At 41.7% G+C, this 23,311-nt stretch overlaps 1 protein-coding gene across 1 annotated transcript; it reads right to left on the bottom strand.

The window, feature by feature from the left end:
* Positions 1–837: 837 nt before the first annotated feature.
* Positions 838–21,534, bottom strand: BVES (blood vessel epicardial substance). Its single transcript, XM_033143513.1, is given in 14 exon segments — positions 838–1,058; positions 2,269–2,410; positions 4,179–4,249; positions 4,252–4,311; positions 4,314–4,344; positions 7,977–8,011; positions 8,014–8,084; positions 8,790–8,893; positions 8,895–8,978; positions 15,369–15,394; positions 15,397–15,492; positions 16,481–16,714; positions 19,721–19,769; positions 21,293–21,534. Coding segments are annotated over 12 exon segments (1,050 nt in total). The 5' UTR covers positions 16,704–16,714; positions 19,721–19,769; positions 21,293–21,534; the 3' UTR covers positions 838–951.
* Between the last annotated feature and the right edge of the window lie 1,777 nt (positions 21,535–23,311).

The following is a 23,311-nucleotide window of genomic DNA, read 5'->3' on the forward strand; positions in this document are numbered from 1 at the left end:
TTCCAGAAATCCATTTGACTTCCAAAGCACGGCTTCTGATTGGCTGCAGGAAGTTCCTGCAGCGAATCGGAAGCTGTGGAAGCCCCATTGGACATTCGGATTCACCAAAGAACGTTTGCAAACCAGAACACTCACTTCTGGGTTTGCAGCATTTGGGAGTCAAAATGTCCAAGTGCCAGACCTGCACATCAGCACAAAATGGGAGCTAGGAGAGTGTGGCACAACTCCTGTATCCCTCACAAATGGACATACAGTGTGATTGTGACACACAACACAATACATTGATTACATATTCAGCTTTGACCGTGCTCAGTCTTAATATTATTAGGCAGGGCTGGTGCAAATGCGAGTGGCCTCAGCCCAGATGACTGCTTTCCCCCTACTGACCCAACAGGTGGCCTAGGCAGGGGGAGTAGCCTGCACCTCTGCAAGTGAGGTCAAAAGAAGGCTCAAGTGTCAAGCTTATCTGTGTATCAGTACTGCATTTATTGGCTTAAGAGCCAAAATTTTAAAAAAAGTTTTTAATGGCACAGCTTTGCAAACGAATCAATTTGTTGGAACATAACTGAAAACCAAAGTTTGACACATTTGTTCCAGTCCAAAAAGCCACCAAAGCCTTGAGGACTTTCCCATTCACTTCAAAAGAGAAGCCATTCCTGTGCAGACAGTTCTATTACAAGCACAGACCTTTCTACACTATTGCTTCAAGGGGGGCACTCTACTGCCTCCAATCACACAAAGCCCCGAATGGGGCTCAGGTCCCACTAAAACCAGCATTATTTATTTTTCAGGTAATATGGTTAAGGGGTTCACTCAGTCTTTTTTTTTCTGGTGTATGTGGCCAAATATACATATTTTAAAAAATCAAAAATTAACCTTATGCATTTTGACAAGTTTTCTGTGTGCCACGCTTGTAGTAGTTCACTGAAATTCTGCTCAGCAAGATCACTACTAAACTTTAGTTGATATGACTGATGGGGGATCAAAGACATCATCTTCCACACTTTCTTCAATTGGTTTCATTTTTGCTAATGTTCTTAGACAAGGAGATGGCTGACCTGTCAACAGTGAAAAAAGGAAATAACTTAAAATTATTACACTTCAAAAAGGAAACAAAAACCATCACCTCCTCCCACTACTACCACCCACATTCTAAGTAAGAAGGTATGTATCCTTTCAAGGAAATGAAGTGTTTCGGTTTAAATCTAAACATACTGGGTTAGAGGGAATACTGGTGCCAGCCAGACAAAAGAACAGAATTACTTGGTGCCACCTATGGTTCATTTTCAGTATTGCTCCCCATCTTGAGCAATACTATTAAGGATGTGAGCACTTTCTCAGTCTTTTGGAATCTAAAATGCATGTAATAGGAACTTTTTTTGGGGGGGGATATCTTAAAAGGCTGCAAGCATACAAAAACAAAGCATTATATCAGTTCAGTTTGAAGAAGAGTTTGGATTTGATATCCCGCTTTATCACTACCCTAAGGAGTCTCAAAGCAGCTAACAATCTCCTTTCCCTTCCTCCCCACAGCAAACACTCTGTGAGGTGAGTGGGGCTGAGAGACTTCAAAGAAGTGTGACTAGCCCAAGGTCACCCAGCAGCTGCATATGCAGGAGCGGAGATGCGAACCCGGTTCACCAGATTACGAGTCTACCGCTCTTAACCACTACACCACACTGGATCTCAGTAAATCCATAGCAGCTAGTGTTACTCTTCATTCATTATTTTAAAAAAAAATGTTGGTTAGGGAGTACAGATTAAGTAGTTCTTGCTCAGTTTTCAACACCTAACACAATGGAGCACTGCATCAAAGCTTGCAGAAATATTACAATTCACAGCCCTTTAAACTACATGGGGGTACTGTTTTCATTTGTTAGTATGTTATGTATTTTTGTGTTTCTATATTGTAAACCACCCTGTGATCTTCAGATGAAGGGTGGTATAGAAGTTTAATAAATAAAGTAAAACCTGCATAGCATTTGATAATTTGCGACTGAATGTAGAAACTGTGGCACATTCAGAAAGATGAGATACAAGATATGAATGATGAGCCTGTGAAGTCTGAACTACAATGTCCCATTCACACATGAAAATCATTGCTTGATTGCAGTCACTGCGCAATGAGCATGAATGTGAATTTTAAAAAAAATCATGGCCTAATGTCTGAGTGTAATGGTATTTCCCCTTGTGCTAAAGTATTTTCCCCACAACACATCCTCATGACACTTGTGATTGACTAGCTGGAAATGTTGGTTAATGACTCACGAAGGGTTGAGGCAGTGGAAGTCCCACGGAGAAAATGTTGCAAGCCATCTTCGCCATCACTTGAACTAGCCATGCTGTTTCTCATTTGCATCACAGAAAGTTGTGAGCACAAACTGGGCTGTCGATCTATTTTCTGGGATGTCTGTAGAGAAACAAGTTATACCAAATAGTTCATCATTAATAAACCTGAACAGATATTTATTTATTTGCATTTCAGTACCAATCTTGCTTCCTCCAAGGAGCTCGGAATGGCAGACATTGCTTCCATTCCCACCATTTTTTGTTGTTGTTTTTTTTGCTCACAAAAGCGATTATTATTTGTATGCCACCCTATACCCATAGATCTCAGGGCGGTTCACAATATAAAAAACAGAAAATACACAATAAAGACAACCCAATAATCCCCCACTTCCACAATACATTTTAAAGGGCATCAGATGTCAATCAGCCAAAGGCCTGGTTAAAAAGGAATATTTTTACCTGGTGCCTTTAAGCTGGGCTAGGCTAAGAACTGGAGAATGGTCCCAGGATCACCTGATGAGCTTCATAGCTAAGTGAGGATTTGAAATTGCTTCATCCTGATCCAAGTCTGACACTGCTACCTCACTGGAGCTCGCCATGTATGTGATAGGCCATACATACATTTTCCAAGGAAATGGGATCAGCTATTAGGAGGGCTCATTTAAGGAGACCTCCCCCGGCTGGATTTATTGGTGTGGGTTTGTGTGTGTTTGTTTGTATTCTCTCTTTCTCTCTCTGAGGGCAGGAATTGGAAGATTTGGATAGATGGTTGTTTTGATATGCTCTGCTAGTAAGAAGCCTTTAGAGATATTTGTGGAATTCTTACTTTCCACATGGGCATGCTAATGCCGTTTTCCCGGACACTTGAAAATGGTATGACAGTCATCACTGTGCTCTTAGTAAACTGCAATCTTAGCAAGAGTCAACAGTGTGATGCAGCAGCAAAAAAAAGAGCTAATACTACTCTAGGCTGCATCAACAGAATTATACTGTCTAGATCAAGGGAAGTAATAGCTTCACTTTATTCTGTCTTGGTCAGACCACACCTTGAATGCTGTGTCCAGCTCTGGGCGCCACAATTTAAGGGGATATTAACGAGCTGGAAAGTATGCAGAGGACGATTATCAAAGGTCTAGAACCCAGTCTTAAGGTTGAGGGAGTTGGGCACATTTAGCCTGGATAAGAGAAACAGAGCAGATATGATAGCCATCTTCAAATATTTAAGGGCTGTCACAGGGAAGATTCACTCCCTTGAAAGGTGGTGGGCTTTCCTTCATTGGATGTTTTTAAGCAGAGTTTGGATGACCATCATGTTTCTGAACCATAAACCCAAACTGGCAGGCTGCTTTGCTGGTCTATACTTTTCTTAATAAAGCACTAGAACTGGCTATTCTGAAGTTTTGGGCATCCTCCTTCAGCAAAACTCCACCCAACCATTCCCACAAGCCCTCCTTTGGGCCTAGAGTTCAGGACAGTAGTGAATTATCTAGTTGAGATTACTGCATTGAAGGGGTTGGGGGGTCTTTCCAACATACAATTCTATGATACTATTGATTCAATAAATGTAACAAATACAGTGTACCTCTGTGTAATTTGTTCCGGAGGTCCGTCTACCTGAAACTGTTCTTACCCTGAAGAACCACTTTAGCTAATGGGGCCCTCCCGCTGCCGCTGCGCCACCAGAGCACGATTTCTGTTCTTATCCTGAAGCAAAGTTCTTAACCTGAAGTGTTATTTCTGGGTTAGTAGTAGTAACCTGAAGCGTATGTAACCCGAGGTACCACTGCATATAAAAAAGAGGTAGCATAGAAAGGGGAAATGCATTTTTAAGAATTGAGGACAACTATATAGCAGCTACACAATTTCCAACAGCAAGATAAAATCCTTACCTTATCATTTAGTGTTGGATCATTTAATGAGTACAATTTGTTTGTAATATCTTTTCCAATAAGGTACTTAATATTTCAAAGAGGAATGGTTGAGATTCCAGAAAAAAGGTAAGTCTCTCTCTGGACCAGCATAAAATTTGCAGTTATCATCAGCAGTAATGGACACCTGCAAAGAAAGTATATTCATAGAATTAGCACTGCTTAATGGGTGCCACTGACCACAATGCATTTTAGTTTGGATGTTCAGCAGAAAGAGACATACAGGGGTACCTCGCAAGACGAATGCCTCGCTAGACGAAAAACTCGCTAGACGAAAGGCATTCGCTAACGAAAGGGTGACTCGCAAGACAAAGTTTCCTATGGCCGTGAATCGCAAAACGAAAACGTTTTGCGATCCCCCCCCCCGGTCAAACCGCGCTTCCTCTGACCGTGCTTCACAAGACGAAATTTCCGCTATACGACAGCACTCACAGAACGAATTAATTTCGTCTTGCGAGGCACCACTAACACAAATGTATCAATAGTGGTTTGTCCTTCAAACACTATATGCACAGTCCGACACAGAATAGATCTATCGTAACAGATAGATCATGGCCAATGGGTTCCCAAAATTTCACAGAAATTTGCAAGGAAAACTCTTCTGACATTTTGGAAATCTGCCTTCCAAATCCATTTAATTAAAAGCACCCTGTGAGCAAATCAATTGCATAAAAGGAATGAAAAAGATGAACACCAATGTCTGGATTAAACAGGCCAAATTTGAAAAAAGGAACATAGATTAACATGCTATGGCAGGCCCAAAACCTCTGCTGTTGTATGTGGTCTTGCTGCTTCTAACCGTCATGGTCATATCAACAACAACAAAATATATGCACTAATACAATATTTAAAAATAGCAACCAAATTATTGTTATTATGTTTACTTTCAATATATACCAAGTAATGATAATATGCAAAATGTTAAAAGAGCAAACATTAAAATAAAAGATTAAATGAACTAATACATTAATATCACTCTTTTTGACCCCCCTTTTTTTTTACTAATGCTGCTGTTTGAAATCGATAATAAAATATTAAAACATTACAATATTTTAATTGTCTTGATCTGTTGCACACCATCAGAGCAGGGGTCAGCAAACTTATCCAGCCTTGGGCTGGAGGGCGGGGGAGTGCGTGCCCATTCGCACGCACACTCGCTTTTTCCGGCGCACTTCCAGGTCAGCGCGGCGCCGGAAATAGCTTGTGTGCATGCGCATGGGCCTCCGCAGACCCGGAAGTGTGCCAGAAACGACACTTTCACATGCACACAAGCTATTCCGGTGCTGTGCCAACCTGGAAATGGACAGCCACGCCGCACCGGTAAGAGCGGGTGGTGGGCGCTGTCGGCCAGATAATTGGCTCGCTGGGGCTGTATCTGGCACGTGGACCTTAGTTTGGGGAACCCTGGCTTAGAGAAAGACAGCATCAACAAATTTAAAAACGAACGAACAACATCAGTTTATCAATAGCATGACAAATGATACAACTGGACCAGTATGAACGCATAAATCTGATGGAACCCTACTTATGAGATTGAGATGCATGTGGTAGGATTGCAGCTCAGTTCTAAGGGTTGATTCACACATGCACCGTCCAGTAAAAGCAAAAGGTAGCTAGTTTGCTAAGGTTGACATGCGTCCAGCAGATGGCACCAGTGTACTAAGAAAGAGAGAAAGAGAAGAAAGAAAAAACCCAAGCCAAAGCCGACCCCAGACTCATAGGGGAGAAATGATCAGTGATCCTGACAGGGAAGTGAATTATGAATGTGCTGTCTCCCAAATATGTTAAAGCAAAATGATCTATGCCCTATATAAAAGCATGCAGAGATGCCATGAACCAGTTTTTAATTTGGTGTACATATTAGTTAAGCTATTGATATACCACTTGCCAAGTAAGCATCTTCAGGTGGGCTACAACAATACAATTTCCATCCCTGCGTATATTTAGAAACAGAAGTGTACACATCAGTCATAAAATGAAAATTTTTCATTTTGTGTAATAAAATACACCAAACCCTAATCTAATAAAGAGATACAAAGAACTACTCCTTTAAAATTAGGTGGTTTCCTCTCATCTCAGAACAAATCAATGACCAAAAATATATATTAGGAATAGTGTTAAGTATCCATAACTTCCTTCCAAGTGCAGAGATGAATATCTTGACAGCAACCTAGCCTTGACTTTATGCCCAGTTCTTGACTGGAACATATTACATCAATTGCCAGTTTTAGACACTATCAACCCTCTGTCCTGGCTTTACAATCAAGTAGATACTGCATAGTCATAGTTAAAAACAAGAACTCACTAAAGATCTGCAGCCCCAAAACTGGGTACTTGGTACAATTTTATGTGTGAAATTCAGCTCACCCACTTCACAGCAACCACCTTTGGGGAAATTGAGGTATCTTCACAACTTAACTTCCAGACGTACAGTGACTTTGCCTCCAAACATCACATTCTGAAATACTGCCTTCCTACCAATAGTATACACACCCCCAAGGTGGGAAGGTTTTCTCTGAAACTCAATTCCCCTCCCTCATTTCCTATCTTACCACATCTAAAGGTAAAGGTAAAGGTACCCCTGTTAGGTCCAGTCGCAGAGACTCTGGGGTTGCGGCGCTCATCTTGCTTTACTGCCGAAGGAGCTGGCGTACAGCTTCCAGGTCATGTGTCCAGCATGACTAAACCACTTCTGGCAAACCAGAGCAGCGCACGGAAACGCCGTTTACCATCCTGCTGGAGCGGTACCTATTTATCTATTTGCACTTGTCATGCTTTCAACTGCTAGGTGGGCAGGAGCAGGGGACCGAGCAATGGGTAGCTCACCCCGTCGCAGGGATTCGAACTGCCAACCTTCTGATCAGCAAACCCTAGGCTCTGTGGTTTAGACCATGGCACCACCCGCGTCCCCTTTACCACATCTACTTCCCATCAAATCAAGTCCCTACTTCTCAAGCCCATACCTACTCTGGTTCCTTTCCCCTTGACTAGCCACTCTTCCTCTGACCTCCCCTTTACTTAGGACATGGACATTTGTCAGCTTTTGATTAAAAATAATAATAATAATGAAAGATTTTCTTGGTTTACAGAAGTACATGCCTCGCCCCTTTTTCAGGTATACAGTTTTTTCTACAGATCAGTTACATTGTTATGAGACATTAGTGTTTAGTACAGTATAAGGTCGGGAAGAAAAGGGGGGTGAATTTATATTTACAATTGGTCAGCTTTTTGTTAAAAAAAATTGGGGGCCTGGGATTCAAAATCATTTTAGAATATGGAAGAGAGTACTATTGCTGCCTTATTTAGCTTCAATGCTTCTTTTAAGTGGATTAGTGTTCAGATTAACATAAGGCATAAGCCTGGATAGCTCACTTGGCAAGAGTGTGGAACTCATAACACCAAGGTTGCAGGTTCAATCCCCATATGGGACAGCTGTACATTCCTGCAGGGTCCCTTCCAATGCTACATTCTGTTTCCTTAATCCACAAACAGATTCATATCCAATATTATTATGGTACTTGTGTTAAACCTTTAGAATCCAAGAAACTATATAATTTTACAGCTCTCAACAAGCAACACAACACTGCCACTTTTGCATCTAGAATGGTAACGGTTTTATTCCCCAACATTAACATCTTAAAAGGCTACAGCATATGAAAAAGTTAAGACAATTAATTCAATGCTACCCATAAAACTCTATAGCACCTCATATTTTCTTCATCAAGAATTATATTCACACCCAACAGAACAGTTCCATACCTGGAACTTCTCACCTCGATGCATCTGAGTTGATCGAATTCAGGAGAATCTATAAAGGCACAGGGGTAAATATTATGCAGAAAATGCCCTCGATAGGAGACCTTCATTCTGATGATAAAAACATGAAAACATATGAAACATATGAAAATACCAGAGGCACAACAATTCAATTCATACCAGAATACAATAATTTACTGTGTTTAGAACCCTGGAAAGTTGGGATTCAAAAACAGATACGTTTTTGAATATAGCAGGCTTCCCACTTCAGAAGGTAGACTTGCATATCCTGAAGTGGACCTAGAAATGAACTAGACTCAGAGAATTATGGGAACTCTTATTTCATTAAAGGTCACCGAGCAACACCCTTAACAAACATCATCCCCCAGGATTCTCCGTGATTGTTTAAGTGGTATAATATTGCTTTAAATGTATGGTGTGGGTATAACTCTGATTTAACACTAAGGTACAGTTAAACAAAGTGAATCAACAACTTAGGAATCATGGTGGCAGGAGAGAGTGCTACAGCTCACTGACACCACAAAGGTAGGTGAGACGCCAAGAAGCAAGTGGTTCAAGCATTGCAGAGATCAGTAAAGGTTACTGCTACTTCAAAGCAGTATCTGAAAGCAGTGGAGGAAAGCAGCATTGAATTGCTACTGCATAAATTCAAATTATTCAAAACTAAAGTTATGTATAAAAGAGGACACAAGTTATTGTGTACTACAGTCCCTTTCAATTTTCATTTCCACTTTTCCACACTTCAATTATGCCATGAAAAGGACAACTTCTGTTCAAACTTTTTCAAGTACGTACTTTCCTTTTAACAGGATGCTTAATCGATCATCCACTGATGTTTTGTCCTCTACAGCATACGCTTGACCTGTTTTTAGTGTCTGAATGTGGCAGAATTGTCCTGTCCAGTCTTTGGAACAACTCTGGAGGCACATGGAGTGGTTCAAACATTCTCTTATACAGACTGTTGAGCTCCTTATCTATCTTTATCTATAACACAAAAAGTAAGTATTTCTCAGCATTGACTCTAAAATATACTTTTTACCCAAAACACATAAACATACAAACCAGTGACAACTTTATTCCAATGTAGCATCAAAGAAACTGACAAATGGGATACATCTAACACTATAGTTATACATATAAGCAGATGGTTTTTGCCCTAGAAATTTAAATAATAACAGAGTTAGAAATTGCATTGTATTTTTCTGTGTGTGGAAATACCAGTTTCTTCCAGCCTACATTTAAGCTAGGAAGTGTCAGTACACTTAAAAATGTCTCAAATGACATGGGTGGCGCTGTGTCTAAACCACTGAGCCTCTTGGGCTTGCTGATTGCAAGGTCAGTAGTTTGAATCAGAGTAGATAAATAGGTACCACTGTGGCAGGAAGGTAAACAGCATTTTCCATGTGCTCTGGGCTTTCATTACAGTGCTCTGTTGCGCCAGAAGCGGTTTAGTCCTGCTGGCCACATGACCCAGAAAGCTGTCTGTGGCCAAACGCCGGCTCCCTCGGCCTGAAAATGAGATGAGCGCCACAACCCCATAGTCACCTTTGACTGGACTTAACTATCCAGGGGTCCTTTACCTTTACTGTTTCATTTTGATATCACACTCATGGCTACAAGCAAATGTAACCAATGCAGTGATACAGTTATAAATGGCAATAGAATTATATTCTAATAAAATAGGTAATTCGATCTTTCCTTATTTTCCCAGTTATTTCTCTACCTGTTGCAGGCATAGAGCTGGTGAAGCACAGTGGCTAAGAGTACAGTCCTCTAAACGTTTACTCAATGGGACCTGCATCTGAGTTCAATGAAACTTGCTTCCATCTAGATGTTTATAGCCGAAAAGACTGACCTAAAAATCAGGATGCATTCAGGTCAAATCTCCATTTGGCTGTGAAATAGCTAGGTGACCTTCAACATGTCTCATTATATCACCACACACTCCCAACTGCAATAAGCGGGGTAAAAAAATGTCACAGGGCTGGAGTGAGAAAATCAGTATGTGAAGCACTTTGAGCATTCTACAGGTAATGCACAAAAGCAAAGCACTAATATAATTCTTTCAGTTCTTTGCTAAGAAGCAGAAGATGGCCATGAAAACAACTCTAAAGGCCTGCAAAAGCCAGTCCATTATAAGATGCTGTAGGAAAGAGAAAACAGTGTCTAACATTCTACACTCATTTATGCACCAAAACAGGAAACAGGGTGAGAAAAAACTGGCTCATATCTAGCTGTGCTCCTGAATCAATAGAGTTACTACCAGGACACTGTGTCCTACTGTATCTAAAAACATTAGCAGATTGAGCAGAGACCAAATTGGTTTGCAAAGAGAGGAGAAAGTGGGTGTCATGAAGAGCAAAAACAGGAAAGGCTTCAGCACTAGACAAATAAGTATTTGAAGGCATAACAGAGGCATAATTCAAGGGGAGGGAGAGAGAGTTTGTCGGTAGTTTACATTATTTCTTGCTAATAAATAAGAAAGGAAAAAGAGGTGTATGCTCTGTGGGGAAAAGAGCTTTGCCCTTGGGTTTAAAGAGAAATGTGAGTATTCATTTGTCATAAAGATGCTAGGAGTCTTGCAAGCTGTCCTCCATTCTCAGTTTTTTGCCAAGTAATTAGACTAAACCAAATACTGGATTTTCTCCCTTATCCTTTCAGTTCATTTAGGTCAAAGTGTTATTTCATGCTTCATTTTCATACTGTTCACTCATGCCACAGTGAACAGATGCTACAGAACAGCTGTAGAAAGTGCAGTGTGAGAGAACTATACTAGATGAAAATCATTCAGTAGTAAAGGAGCAATTACCATATACAATGTATCGCAGAACTAGAATGACTTTATTAGCAGGAAATAATTCCATTCACATTTAAGGCAAACCTATGTAACTTGCACTTTTCAAACAGTATGTGAATCGAAATGCAACCATGCTTTGAAATTTTAATTTCTCTTAATTTTGCCATGCAATTCTTCAGCCAAGTAAAAATGCATAAATTAAAGCTAAGTGTGCATATATATATATATATATATAGAGAGAGAGAGAGAGAGAGAGAGAGAGAGAGAGAGAGAGAAAGCACTGTAAAAAATTATGCAAAATAGCATAAAAATGTGTGTATTAGGAGAAAATGACACTAAAATGCTGGTGAATTTTCATGAGGGCTTTAAAAAAATGCATACTGGCAAGGAAATGTTGAGAACTGAGTATTAGAAAAATGAGAAACAAAAGTGATAGATTTGACCATCCCTACTCAAGGCTTGTAATAAATTGCAGATCAAATTCCTGTTTTCCCATGCCAAAGCTTTCAATTGCATTGGTGCTCTTCTGATGACAGATTCAGCTTAGGAGGAAAGAGAAAAGTCTGAAACACTTTAAGTTTTTGTGCAATGACTGTAAGAATGAGTCATCTAGCTTGCTGTGCTCTTTTCATTTTTTTAATTTATATATTAAATCAAGTCTAACTGGATTAAATGAAACACTCTTTTGATGTGGGTTTTATACTCATCATGAATAACCAAACTGTGAAGGGTGTTGGAAAGCAGATGAGCTATTGAGTTATACACACACACACACACACACACATAAGCAAGACAGACAGGAAGAATATTGGTAGCCAGAAAGCAAATCCACTGTCTAAAACAGGCAAGCAATCACAGTCACATGAGTCTTCAGTCTTCTGAGAGGTGGCTTCAATATTTCATGACAACATTTCAAGGAGGGAGCTGCAGCCCAATATAGGAAAAGAGGTGGTAAAGAACACCTAGCTACTTTAAATGAATTCAAATCTCCAGGGCCCGGTGAGCTATACCCAAGGGGACTAAATAAACTTGCAGGTGTAGTGTCAGAGCTTCTGTCTATAATCTTTGAGAATTCTTGGAGAACAGATGAGGTCCCTGCAGACTGCAGGCAGGCAAATGTTGTTCCCTATCTCCAAAACAAAAGTGTGTGGGGGGGGGAGAAGACCCAGGTAACTACCAACCAGTCAACTTGACACTAAAGGTCCTAGAACAGATAGTTAAATGGTCGTTCTGTGAGCCCTTGGGAAAGGATGCTGTGATTACTAAGACCCAGCATGGGTTTCTCAAAAAATGGCAGACAAATCTCTCTCTTTTGTGACGGAGTTACAAGCTTGGTGGATCAGGGGAAAGATGTGGACATAGTGTATATTGATTTCAGTAAGATATTCTTGTAGATAATGCCCTGGGCCCATTGTTCTTCCACATCTTTATAAACCACTTGGATAACAGATTTGAGGAGGTGCTCATCAAATCTGCAGATGACACCAAACTGGGAGGGGTAGCTGATGCCACAGAAGACAAAATTGGGATTCAAGGTGACCTTAACAGTTTGGAGAACTAGGCCCAAACTAACAAAATGAATTTCAATTGTGATATATAGGCAGGAATAACCAGATAGAATGATACTTGAATTAGGCAGTAGTACATGTGAAAAGGAGGGATGCGGGTGGCGCTGTGGTCTAAACCAAAGAGCCTAGGGCTTGCTGATCAGAAGGTTGGCGGTTTGAATCCCTGCAACAGGGTGAGCTCCCATTGTTTGGTCCCTGCTCCTGCCAACCTAGCAGTTCGAAAGCACGTCAAAGTGCAAGTAGATAAATAGGTACCACTCCAGCGGGAAGGTAAATGGCGTTTCTGTGCACTGCTCTGGTTCGCCAGAAGTGGCTTAGTCATGCTGGCCACATGAACTGGAAGCTGTACGCTGGCTCCCTCGGCCTATAAAGTGAGATGAGCGCCACAACCCCAGAGTCGTCTGCAACTGGACCTAATGTTCAGGTTACCCAAATACCCTACATATGAATACCTTACATATGAAAAGGATCTAGGGTCTTAGTAGACCACAAACTTAACATGAGTCAACAGTGTAATGCAGCAGCAAAATAGTAATAATGCTATTCTAGGCTGCATCAACATAAGTACAGTACCCTAACCAAGGGAAGTAATAGTTTCACTCTATTGTGCCTTTGTCAGACCACATCTGGAGTACTGAGTCCAGTTCTGAGTGCCACAATTTAAGAAGGATATTGATATGCTGGAATGTGTGCAAAGGAGGGTGACCAAGATGACCAGGGTCAGGAAACCAAGCCTGATGAGGAACAGTTGAGGAAATTGGCTATGTTTAGCCTGGATAAGAGAACACTGATGTGAGATATGATAGCTACCTTCAAATAGCTAGAGGGCTGTCACATGGAGGATGGCGCGAACTTGCTTTCTCCTGCTCCAGAGGGTAGGACCCAAACAAATGGACTCAAGTTATAAGGAAGGAGACTCCAACTAAACACTAGGAAGAACTTTGTGATGGTAAGAGTTGTTTGACAGTGGAAAGGATTCCCTCAAAAGGTGGTGGACTCTCCTTCCTTGAAGGTTTTTTTTTTTAGCAGAGGTTGGATGGCTGTCTGTCAGGGATGCTTTAGTTGAGATTTCTGTATTGCAGGGGATTGGACCCTCAGGATCCCTTCCAACTCTACAATTCCATGATTCTATGCTCCAAATATACCAGTTCAGACAATCACAGTAAATGCAACATGGAACAAAACCCTATAAAATTTCCTTACGTGAAAACATGGGACAACCTTTCTCCCTCCCTCTGCCCTCCCCAAAAGCAAACTCCTTTTCCATTATTATTATTTTAAAGCAACTTCACCAGTGCACAACATGACAGAGAGAGGAAGGGCTTAATCTTTCCCAGTCCAAATCATTCAAGATGGTTCCTTCACCCACCACATGTTTCAGATGTGGGCTGCTCAATCAAACATGTGTTTAGGATCCAACGGGTGGAGCACAAGCAGGTTTACAAGAACAATTTGGAATAGGACAATAATCTGCAGCATGCACGCCCCTCCCCACCCAGCAATCTGCTTTGGTTCAGACAACCCCAGAAAAGAAAACCTCACATGTGATACTGTAACATATGGTGCCAAAGGGGGCAGGGGGCTGGAGCACTTTCCCTATGACATTTTATGGCTAAAGGCTTTTAGTCCGGGAGGGGGGGGAGGGTGGAGCTCTGAACCAGCATGTTCTTAAGAAAGAAATCAGGCTGCAGTTAAAAGGAGTTGGATGAAAAATGTAAAGCCTGCATTAGATATTCATTTTTACATGTGGCAAAGATAACAAGAGAGGGCCAAACCAGCTTTTTAGTTTCACACATGACAAAGCAGCAAAGCATCAATGCAGGTGCAACACTTAAAGGGAAAGTCAATACTGAGCAACACAGAATCAATTTTAAAAATCTTAAGATGCTGGAGAACAGCTTCAGTAGGAGCTTCTAGGTTATATTGCTAGGAACTGAAAGATGCACAGTTGCCATCCAAAACAAAATAGCTGAGAAAGCAAGGCACACCCATCCCCTTTTATAGAATTAACTGCTTGTCACTGATCTATAGTAACTGAAATTTAGGGCTCTGCTATAAAGAAAGAAATTATTTGTTGACGGCTCAAGATAACTTTGAATGACTTACAGCACAGTTGTATCTTCCAACAGGGCTTACTCTCAGAGAAATGTTCATAGCCTTAATCATGTACAAGGAATTCTGCTGCTTATTTCTTAATTGATGCCTTTTAATCATATCTTGTAAAATTGGTTACAGTATTACACGGAAAACCATTTCATATTTGATACAATAAGAAGGTCATACAAGTTACAGGTGGGTAGCCGTGTTGGTCTGCCATAGTCAAAACAAAATCAAAAATTCTTTCCAGTAGCACCTTAGAGACCAACTGAGTTTGTTCTTGGTATGAGCTTTCGTGTGCATGCACACTTCTTCAGATAAGCTGAGGTATCTGAAGAAGTGTGCATGCACACGAAAGCTCATACCAAGAACAAACTCAGTTGGTCTCTAAGGTGCTACTGGAAGGTCATACAATTCAGTGTTACTGGTCACCACCACAGACTTTGATTTAAACCAATCTATTTTTCCTGCCGGGGTAACTGGTTTAACAGATGAGTGTGGAGGAAATACCTGAAGACTTGCTACCCTAGTCATAATGAGCCAGATGCCCTACATCATAAAGAATCAAGTGTCCTGAAAACTGAAAAACCACCACCACCATAATGGACACATTGGATTCAAGTTGAACCAAGATGGCAGGTTACACAAATGAAAATTGGGCGGCTGTATACTAAAAAATAAATTTAAAAAATAGGAATTCATAAAGAATTAAAGGCCTCTTTACGAAGGATTTTTGTTTTTTAAAAAAATGCTTGAAAGCAAAGCTCTCGAGAGTTGTAGAAATGATCATTTGTGTATTCAAGTTAGTCAACGAGCCCATTATAAACTTGTTAGAATCAAGGTGGAAGAGTATGGTCCTTTTAAAGTAGCACCTTAGACATTGTATCAATAGTTTAGTGGTGATGTACATACCGGTCTTCTCTTATATAGCAAGTATATAAATGCAAAAGGTTGATAACAAGGAATGTTGTATTCCAGATCATTATATCCACAGCACAACGGAATAGCGTTGCCCAGATGATGAATAGTGTACATCCTGCCAAAAACAAGTGTGTCAAATGACTATGTATACGCATACACACATACACACGTGTCCAAAGAACTATGATTCCAACAAAATACTGCGACTGGTTTTCCCCAGCCTCCTCAGTTGGGTATTCCAAGAATAAAAATATTCTGTTTAGTTTACTTCCAAATAATAATAATGCTCCTCCTCCTTAGGGCAATTAAGCTACAAGTTATACACTGGCCCTTCATAGGCAAGGAATGCAAATGCATTCCACTGCAACTACAGTATAATGTGTGCCACAGTCATGTATGGACAATGAGCAAAGCTCTTCACACTAAAAATAAAATAAAATAAATCCCACAAAACATAATGGCTGGCAGGAGGTCACTGTGCATTGCCATTTACATGTATGTCTGTCACCAAGTACACTGGAGGTGTATTGGGACCATATAGCTGTTTGTAGGTACAGGCTACCTTTCTATTAAAATAATATCTAAAGTACCGGTAGTTACAAAAAAAAATACTACAATATCAGAGACAACTAAAACATTAAGACAGAGAATTAAAAAAATAGATGCATTAATACAATCAGTATAGCAGTAACAGGAATTCAATTAAGCCATACACACAAAAACACATAATTACTAAAAGCTATGTAAAATGTAAATAGCGGTTCCTGAACCTGTCAGAGAGCATTCTACAAGCTGGGTGCCACCACTGATGAGGCCCAGTGTAACCTTATTAGTGGGGACACCCAACAGATCAGATACACTCTAAATCAATGCTCCCTCACTATGACAACAGAGCAGTTGTGTATGAGCCAGAGTTACCTCCTCTGGCTTTAACTCTTCCATGCCATGCTAAACTATAGAATCCTGTTCTGCACCGCAAATTACTTTTGTATTTCTAAAGCAATTTGTGGTGTGGTGTGGAAGAAGGACTAGTATGCAACAAGAAGAAAATCAAATTGGCATATAAAAGCTTTTGCGTATTCCTAAGTATTTGTTTGTCCTACCTATTATTACCATGGCTCGTAGGACAATCATATGAAGATGGAAAGTGGTTGGAATAACCAATCCAACAGCAAAACAAATATTGGCCAAATGAAACACAAGATGGTGAATCTCTCTCCAGTTTTCACAAACAGTTTCATTCAAAGGCATAGAGATGGGATTGTTGACATCTGGGTTGAAACTCAAAGGGGTCACCATGATTGAATTTGCTTCTGTAGGATTCATCTTGAATTTGCCTGTTAAAATTCTTTTTTAAAAAAACAACAACAAAACATTAAAATAAGAATGGAAAATACAACACAGTTTCACACTTGCAGTTTGAATCAATGTTTTTTTTTTTTTTGTCAACAGATACAAAAGTACCGGAGACCATATTCACAGAGGTTAAAAATTCTTATATTTAACATTCCGAAAAGTTTTTGCATGTGTGTGTGTGTGTCACTATCACTCTATCTATATATATATATAAATGTTCCCATTGCATGCACGGGTGTTACCAACTTGCTCCGTAACCGCTGGACCAAACAGTATCTAATTAGGACACAGTATTCCATGACCATCAGGGAATAACATGGGATAATTGAATTTCAAAAAACCCACACCTGACATACCTAAAATAAAGAATAAACACAAAAAATTGGCATGCCTATTAGATGTCTCCAGCAACAGCACTGACACCACAACCAGCAACCAATAGAAAGGTGCCACCCAACTCCCGAGGCGACAACTTACAGCCAGCACCTCAAACAGCTGTCCGCCATTTGCGACCTAACTTTCAGCCACTGCCTCAAGGAGCCCAACAACGCATAACAAGCAGACAGCTGTCACAGAGAGGCGGGGGGGGGAGGCGGGGGGGGGCGATAGAGCTGCTACTACTACATGACCAAACCTCAAGAGACAGGAGATAAGCCGGGCTTTGAGGCCAGGCGGCGTTGCGAGGCCAGGCTGCTATGGTAACGCGAGGCAAAAATGGAGGCCACCAACCCCCAAAGAAGCCGTCTGCGTGTGCGCCTTCCAAGGCCACAGCAATCGACAGCCGCTTTCCAGAACACGAGCTCCATTTGTAATTATACAGCAGTAAGCAACAGAGTTTCGGGGTGACCAGGGAAAGTGTGGGGGAGAGGAAGGTAGCAGTCAGAAACGGGGGGAAAGACGGAAAGGAGGCAGGCGGAAATTCAACGGGAGAAGCTGTGTGGAGGCAGTCAGAAACGGAGGGAAATACGGAGATGCAGGCAGAAATTCAACGGGAGAAGCTGTGTGGAAGGAGGAATAAACGGGGAAGACGGAGAGCAGCAGGTGGAAATTCAACAGGAGAAGCTGTGGGCATGGACAGTTTACATTTATATACATATAGATCTTCCTTTTCCATTTCACAAAAAAGCCACTGCAACGCGTGGCCAGGCCAGCTAGTTTTTAAATAAAAACAAAAGACAACATATGTATCCAAGCTGGTCCAAACTGTTTTGCTACCCATGGAAAAATATCAGCTTTCTGCATGCATGAACTGTATGCCAAAGGTGGCTTCTATGCTTCAGATCAGTATTGGCATGGGATGCTTAAAAATAAAGTGAGTCTCCCTTATCTATCCCACACCTATCAAACTGTCATGTGGCAGCGACATTAAATAGTTCTACTAAATATAGCACTTTACAATGCTTGAGAGGCAAAAGGCTGCACAATTTTTCTGACAGCCAATTTTAAGTGCAGCAGAAACAGGTTTACTTTATCTCCAAACACGACAGAAGGGCAGATAATGCATCTGACCACGGAGCAGAACTGTCCATGCATGGGCATCAGCAAGGGGCACTTCTTAATTAGATACACAACCAGCCCCTAGTACTGAAGTTGAAAACTACAAAATGTTATGCTTAACAGGGGCAAGAGCTCTTAACTGTTTGCTTCTCTGAAGTGTTTAGTTTTAACAGTGGCTTTCTTGGCAGTTCCTATTCAGTTTTAATTATTTTTTTCTGGTTTGTATTCATGCCTTTTAAGCTGAGCCAAGTACTTTTTATTGCCTGGTAATAATAATGTCAAAATACCACCAACACATACTGGGTACAAGACAGTGAAGGAAAAGAACACAAATGTAACAACTTACAGGGTGGAATATATTTTACCTTAAGTCGTATTTCCTTTTTTAATAATTTGAATTGAGTTTTCCTTTTCATACATTTCAAATTAAAACATTTTACAAATTTTAAAATCTCCAATGACTTCCCTTCTTCTCCTTCCATGGTTCATATTACATATCATACTTTCCTGCATATTTTACTATAACCATTCAAATCAATTTTCCACTTTCACATGAATCAAATATTGTTTACTCTGTTGAATTTATCTTAATGTTGCCAGTGTTTTCAGCTGTGTACAATTATTTTCCATATATTCAATAAATATTTTTCACTCTTCTTTAAATATGCATTCCTCTTGCGCTCTTATTATGTGGGTTAAACCTGAAAGTTCTGCATATTCTAACATTTTAAGTTGAAAGAACTGTATGTACAATTACTATGCAAGCACAAAGGTAGCGTGGGGGTTAACTATGCAAGAAAGCACATCAAAATTAATTTGTCGAAAGCCAAGCCCACATTAGATTTTGAATTTTAAAAGCACAGGCATTCAACAATACATTGAAAAAGCTTTCAGCATTATAAGCATATCAGAATCCAAACTTCTTTCTTTACCTTTAATGAAACTGTAAAGCCTGGCATGGGCTAGAATGTTAAAATCTTATTATCACCTGCATTTTATCCCGCACTAATATTTTATTCTTATTTATTGCTATTAATTTATTAGGATTATTTATTTATGCCTATAAACATTTACACATGACACAAATTTCTCAGTACAGGATGAAATACAACTTTAAGGTTGCAGTGCTTACTAGAGAATAAATCCCACTGAATTTCATGCCTAGGCTTGGGCTGCAAGTAGTAGGGTATTTTTGCACACTAGCACAAGTCACTGAGAAGAGGCAAGCTATATATAACACACCACACACGCACACAAAAATCCTAAGCCCTATCCGGGCACACTGCAAGCGTGAAAAGCCTACACACTAGCTCCACCCTCTGCATTGCCCTCCAACTGATGGAGGGCAACTGTGTGAAGTGGGGAGGAGTGAGAAAGAGAGATAAACTCTGAACTTTTTGGTATCGTGCAATACTGATCCCTGCAAAGCATCACAGATAAACAAACCTTTGGGGAAATTCCCCATGGGATACCACTGTTTTTTTAATCACCTGGCTTTGTGCTGCTTCAGAACAAGTGTCCTTATAAATAGCTGATGACCTGTAAACAGACAAAGTAATGCATTAATTCCACTCAGCCTTAAAAAAATTAATTTAAAAAATGCCAGTAGCGAACCCCTTGACTCAAAATGAACATTAAACCAAGGTTGTATCTACCCCACTCCCCCAAATATAATCAGCAAGACACATTTTATTGTTAATGCAGTTTTGCAGGCTTTCAGTATGCTCTTGTAAATCATAGCCGTAAACATTTTGCAAGGTTATTTCAAGTAGATCATGACTCCATCTATTTATATAAATTAATTCAGTTTGCATTTATTTAGCATCCTATATTTGCTGGACTTCAAATATAAAGTACACCGCCTTCCATATACCTGTGAGCAGATACTTATTAAAGAATATATTTGAAATGAAGAGGATCAAAGCAAGGAGCAACAGCAGGAGTCGTCTCCTCAAGGAAAGGGGGGGGGGTGGCAGATAAGCCCGTATAGCCCAACTGCCAAATTACTGCAGGCTCTCCTCACAAAGAACCGCTGTAAAGAGATAAGCAGACCACCACTTGGGGGTGTCTCCGCTGAAATGTTCCTTGACATTCCAGGCTGTGACAGAGCTTTGCACACAAGCGCACCAGAAAGCAAGAAGGCCCTGGCTGGGGACAACAACAGGTGCTCAGCTTAAATTGAGCCAGGCCTCAGAAAAGCTTAGGGCTTCCCCTGAATTTCAAGCATCAGGACTCATTCAAGCAGTCAGGTGCTGCAGGAGTAATAAGCAGGAACAACTCAGCATGTGAAGACTGCCTCTCTCAAGCAGAGGAAGCAAGGGGCTCTACACTCCAACTCATAAACTGCAGCAGTGTGTGTGTGTGTGACACAGAGAGAGAGAGAGAGAGAGAGAGAAACACAAAGAAAGGGGTGATTGAGTACTGAGGGAACCAATATATTCTTTTGCGCTTGACACACTTTGAGCTCACCTCTGTCAGCATATGAAATTGTCCCCTGGGATAGCTCAGTCGGTAGAGCATGAGACATTTAAAATCTCAGGGTTGTGGGTTCCAGCCCCACACTGGGCAAAAGATTCCTGCATTGCAGGGGGTTGGACTAGATGACTCTTGGGTTCCCTTCCAACACTCCAATTCAAGTTACTATGTCTCTATGGCACAGACTAGGCAGGTAGGTGACCTTGCTAAGCTTACCCAGGTGTGGAAAAGAAGAGACTGCTATGCGCAGCTTCCTTGCGCTCTACTGAGGAAACGCGGGAAACGGATTCGGTCTTAGAGCACGCGCAAAGTGATTTTCTGCCGCCCCTCCACAAACTCGGCCTGGAATTCCTGCCGTTCTTCAAAGGGGTTTGCCTGCGCGCGCGAGGGGCGCCCGGCTCCTGGGAAAACTTTGTCCTGAGCAAGGGGAGTCGAGCCCGAAGGGCCACCAGGCTGCCGAAAAAACCCCTCGCTGGTTAGTCGGCGGACTTACGAGTAACAGTAACTCCGCCGCCAGAGCGGCCCCTCCCGTTTCCCGCGCTTGCCGCCGCCTCGCCTAACTTCTCCCGTCGGGGCTGCAGCCTTACCTGCCGCTCGCTTCTGAGGAGCCTCCGTCCCGCCGTGGGTCTCCTCCGGCAGCAGCTCCTCCGAGGGCGCCCTCTCTCGCCGAAGGAGTCGAGGCGAAGCACGCGCGAGCCGCCCGGGCGGAGGTTTTGACTAAAATAGGCAGCGGGCAGCAGCCGCCACCAAGTTGCGGGCGGCGCCAGCTCTCCCTTCGCACGCCGCCTGCTGCGACCTCTCGAGAGCGGCGGCGGCGGCAGACACAGCGCGCAAGCGCCGGGAAGACAGAGGCACAGCCAGCCGGGACTCAGGCAGATGCAAACTGCTCTGTGGCTCCCACCGTCGGGAGGCGTTTTAAACGAGATTCGGAGTGCCTCTGAACATGGGCCGAGCGTTTCTTTGCAGCACGGAGTAGCAGAAAATCTATTAGGTCCCAGCTCCTCTTCCTCCTCCTCCTCTCCAAAAGACCAATCAAACGCATAAACCAAGGTTTAATTAATGCTTCTATTGCAGAGGGTACTAGGCTGCTGTGCTTTGGTCCAGGAACCACCCGACTCCCGAGTACCACGACAGGTGTGAAATAGCCTGCTAATTTCTCAGGTGAGGGAGGAGCTACGAATTAAAGAACAAGTTGAGTCCCACATTTACCAGGAATCCGTATTCTCCGACTAGATGCCCTACTCCTAATTCCCAGATAAGGGAGCAGGATTTGGAGGCGATGAGGAAAGTGGAAAGGCTGTTGTTCCAAAAGGTCCCATTCCATCCTTGGCACCTGCAGGTAACCAAGGAGAGCCACTGCCAGTCAGTGCAGGCCACACTGAGGCAGATGGGCCCCTGGCCATGGCAAGGAGTAGCCAGGATTTGTTGGGGGAGCGCAGAACCAAGTTATCTGCCACACAATTGGTCAGTTAAGTATTTCTATTTATTTACTTGACTGGGGGAACAGCTTCCCCCACCACACACCCCTGGCTATGCCCATAGATGGGCCATTGATCTGACATGGTTTACTATGTACCTGTGAAATATAATGAAGTGGTTAGGCAGCAGAGCTGGCCTGCAGGTGAGATGGGGTGAAGCAGCCGCTTTGGGCGGCAGAAATGCAAGAGGCAGCATCCCATCTTCCCCGCCACTTCAGCCATCACCAGAGAAGCTCTGCTTTGGTGTTGCCCCCCCCCCCCACCCCTTGGAGTAGAGGGAAACCAACACCGAAGCTCTCCAGTTTGAGCAAGAAGGGGGATGTTCAAGACAACCTTGCAGAGTTTTGCCCTCTCCCCAGTGGTGAGGTTTGCAAGAGCCTTTCCTTGATGGTCCACATGCGTCTAGCCTTCTCTCTCTCTGCCCCCCATCCCCCTATAATTGTATCTAGATTTTCTCTTACTCTTCTTTCTTCCCATTTCTTACAATGTACGCATTCGATTACCTCTTCTCGCTTTCAGTCGATTCTCATCTATCTAAATACATGCTAATAAAATAATAATCTGATTTAAATGCTTTGGAAGAAGGAAAATGGGTATACATGTTTTAGAATAAACTGTAATAATAAATAATATTTTGTAATTCCCACAAATGTGGGAGGTATTTCCATTTTTCTCTACTCTCTAAATAATTGTCAGTGTCTATAAAGGCAATGGCAGGCATGAAACTATTAAAATTGTAAATCCACACCCGGGAAAGCAGTGTACAATAAATTGTTATTCATGCTATGCATCAAAAATACATCTAGAGAAAGGATCAATGTATCTCATAAATTCAAAGCCAAGGAACAACCATTTGAAAGTATTATGTCTTCATAGCTATTAAAATATTTATAGCAATTGCTCATTTTTCTTCTATCGTTTCTGAGCATCTTGCTGTTCATCTCGTCTTCTACCAAAAGATGAAAATACATTATTTCACATCAAATATAATAGTGAATATACAGAAGAGAATCCTCTTCTACTTCTTCATGGAAGTGGTTGTGGATAAATTTACTGATGTCTCTTGGACAAACCCAATACTGACAAACCCAGCTGCTGCAGCATCTTGGAAAAGGGCCACAGGGAGGT

Source organism: Lacerta agilis, chromosome 3, assembly GCF_009819535.1.
Source record: "Lacerta agilis isolate rLacAgi1 chromosome 3, rLacAgi1.pri, whole genome shotgun sequence".
Lineage (NCBI taxonomy): Eukaryota > Metazoa > Chordata > Lepidosauria > Squamata > Lacertidae > Lacerta > Lacerta agilis.